This window comes from Tachysurus vachellii, chromosome 12, assembly GCF_030014155.1.
Source record: "Tachysurus vachellii isolate PV-2020 chromosome 12, HZAU_Pvac_v1, whole genome shotgun sequence".
NCBI lineage: Eukaryota > Metazoa > Chordata > Actinopteri > Siluriformes > Bagridae > Tachysurus > Tachysurus vachellii.
The window spans coordinates 9,839,332-9,841,853 of NC_083471.1; the positions used below are offsets into that span (position 1 = coordinate 9,839,332).

The following is a 2,522-nucleotide window of genomic DNA, read 5'->3' on the forward strand; positions in this document are numbered from 1 at the left end:
TGTGTTTAGTGTGTAATAAATGTGTGTGTGTAATAAACTCGCACAACTTTCAGAATGTTTGTGTTGATATTTTAATAAGAAAAAGTCCTACACGGATGCAATAAATAAGAAATTGACAACAACACTGTATGAACAGAGACACTGCACAGAAATATCAACAATCTTTGGATAAAAAATTATTTCTGTTCAATAAATTAACAAATAATTTAAAAAATAATGATCATTTACTGAGCCATCAGGATAATGGTCTTAAATCTGAAAGAGGAATAAATACAAATAAATAATTTAGCTTTACAAAGAAAATGTTTTTAAAAGTCATCAAAGAAATAGTTTTTTCTTTAATACAAAAAAAGCCATAATGAGAATAAATAAATGCCATAAATACTAAATACCAAGTTCTAAATGATGCAGGAGGATCAGATCGGATCACAGATCGGATTTAAACCTGGTGTGGTTTCAACAATCAGAAACCTTACTGAATTTTGCATTTCTAGAAACGTTCTCCAACGCAGCTGCAACATTATCACAATGTTTACAAAAAGCAGTGTGTTAGAGTTTCAGACTGTCGAGGGTCCAGTTCCAGCACTGGGTCTAGATTCCTCCTTATTAAACTGGGGTTCTAGAATCTCTCTTTGTGTAGTGAAGAGCTGTGTGCATTCACATGAGCTTCTAGACTCAGTGACTACACAGAGTTTGTGTTTGTGAGGTTCCAGGTTTTCTACAGAACTGCACAAGTTCTAGATTATGTCTGTAAAATATACAGCATTGGTTCCATGTTCATTAAAATGACTTTATAATGTTAAAGGTTCTAGATTGTGTCTGTAATCCCTGCAGATGATCCTGATGATTGTGCAAGGTATGCTGAGATCTTGTGGAAAGTAGTAAAGGTTCTAGTGTAGTCACAACACATGATCTAGATCTGGTCTGTGAAACAAATACACCAACTCTAGATCCTGTATCATCAGTGCAGATTAGGTTCTTTATGTTCTCCAGGCCATGCTGGTGGTTCTACCAGGTCTCTGCACCATCACTGCTGGATCCAGGTGAGTGTGTTTCTGTGTGTGAGCTCAGGTTCCTCATGTTTCCCGTGATGAGCGTGATGAGGCTGGAGGGTGAGTGCTCTGTCGCTCCATCGGTCTGGTTCTCCAGCAGTGTGAGCAAGAAGCTGATGTACCGCATGGCCAGTCTCAGGATCTCGTTCTTGCTCAGCTTCTTTTCAGGAGGATGAGTCGGGATGAGCTTTCTGAGTTCCGCAAATGCCGTGTTAACGCTCTGCTGACGCCAGCGCTCACGAGTGTTACTGAGCACCTTACGCGTCATGCTGGAGCAGAGAGAGAGAGAGAGAGAGAGAGAGAGAGAGCATTACATCAAAAGAAGCTCAAGGTCACGTTCCAAAAAAAAAGATTGTCTAAATTCGTAAAGTTCTAGATTTCTTTGTTTCATGAATGTCAGCAGATCAAGATTTAATCTGTACAACTGATTCCAGAATTTGCCCATCAGACATGATATTGTCTGTGAAGTTGCACCAGAGGATCTAAATGTTGTGTGAAAGAACAGCTCCTGGGTCCAGATAACAACCTTCACATCTCTAATATCAGAAGCTCCATTTATGTTTGTAAAATTAGAACAAAAGATCTCAGAATTTGTCTGTAACACTATCAGAGGCTCTGAGCATCGTCTGGAAAAATGAGAACAGGTTTAATAATAAATAATAAAATCATATAAAAACCCCTACATTTCTATAATTACAATTTACTAGAGATCAGGGATTTCTTACCTGGAAGTCTGCTGTCTCAGAAAAACTGTACAAAACTGTAAGCTTCAGCGAGGTCGGGTCAGTGTGTCGTCTCACTGTGAGCTTCAGAGAGACTCGGGTTAGTATGTCGTCTCACCGTGAGCTTCAGAGAGACTCGGGTTAGTATGTCGTCTCACCGTGAGCTTCAGAGAGACTCGGGTTAGTATGTCGTCTCACCGTGAGCTTCAGAGAGACTCGGGTTAGTATGTCGTCTCACCGTGAGCTTCAGAGCTGTGACTCAGACATGCTCTCAGAAAAGAGAAAGAATAGATGGAGAGGGAGGGGAGATACTGAGGGACGGAGGGGGAGGACGGCAGTACGAGTGAAGGCGTATGAATTTTACAGCTGTATTGTATTCAGCCTGACAAACACACACTCTCATTTCCACCTGCCAGTAACTACACTACACATTAACACACCTGTCCCCAGCTGTTTCTCTTTAATCTCAGTTAACTCTGTTTACCATGTTAACACGTTAACTGGTTTAAATAGCTTAACCAGTATAAAGTGTTAATCCTGTCTTAAGGAGCTTTTTTGTTCGACTCCACATGATGCTGTTCCCACACACAGTGGAGAACGTTCTATGAACACTTGAGCATTTAATTAATACTGTTTATAGTGTAAACACTGTTGAGCTTCTAGACTGTGGTACGACACCTTTGAGAATTTGTTTATTCGGTTAGAAGAAATGTCACAGCGTGTCCTGCAGCTGCTGCAGATGTTCAGA

The 2,522-nt window shown here is 40.3% G+C and overlaps 1 protein-coding gene across 1 annotated transcript; it reads right to left on the reverse strand.

The window, feature by feature from the left end:
• Positions 1–252: 252 nt before the first annotated feature.
• Positions 253–2,167, reverse strand: tal2 (T-cell acute lymphocytic leukemia 2). The gene is made up of 2 exons (XM_060883461.1): positions 1,778–2,167; positions 253–1,321 (listed from the first exon to the last, which is right to left on the reverse strand). The coding sequence occupies exon 2, from the start codon at positions 1,318–1,320 to the stop codon at positions 1,009–1,011; it is 312 nt and encodes a 103-aa protein (XP_060739444.1). The 5' UTR covers position 1,321; positions 1,778–2,167; the 3' UTR covers positions 253–1,008.
• Between the last annotated feature and the right edge of the window lie 355 nt (positions 2,168–2,522).

Excerpts from the sequence above, each read along its gene's own strand:
- tal2 (XM_060883461.1), bottom strand. The coding sequence starts at position 1,320 with ATGACGCGTAAGGTGCTCAGTAACACTCGTGAGCGCTGGCGTCAGCAG.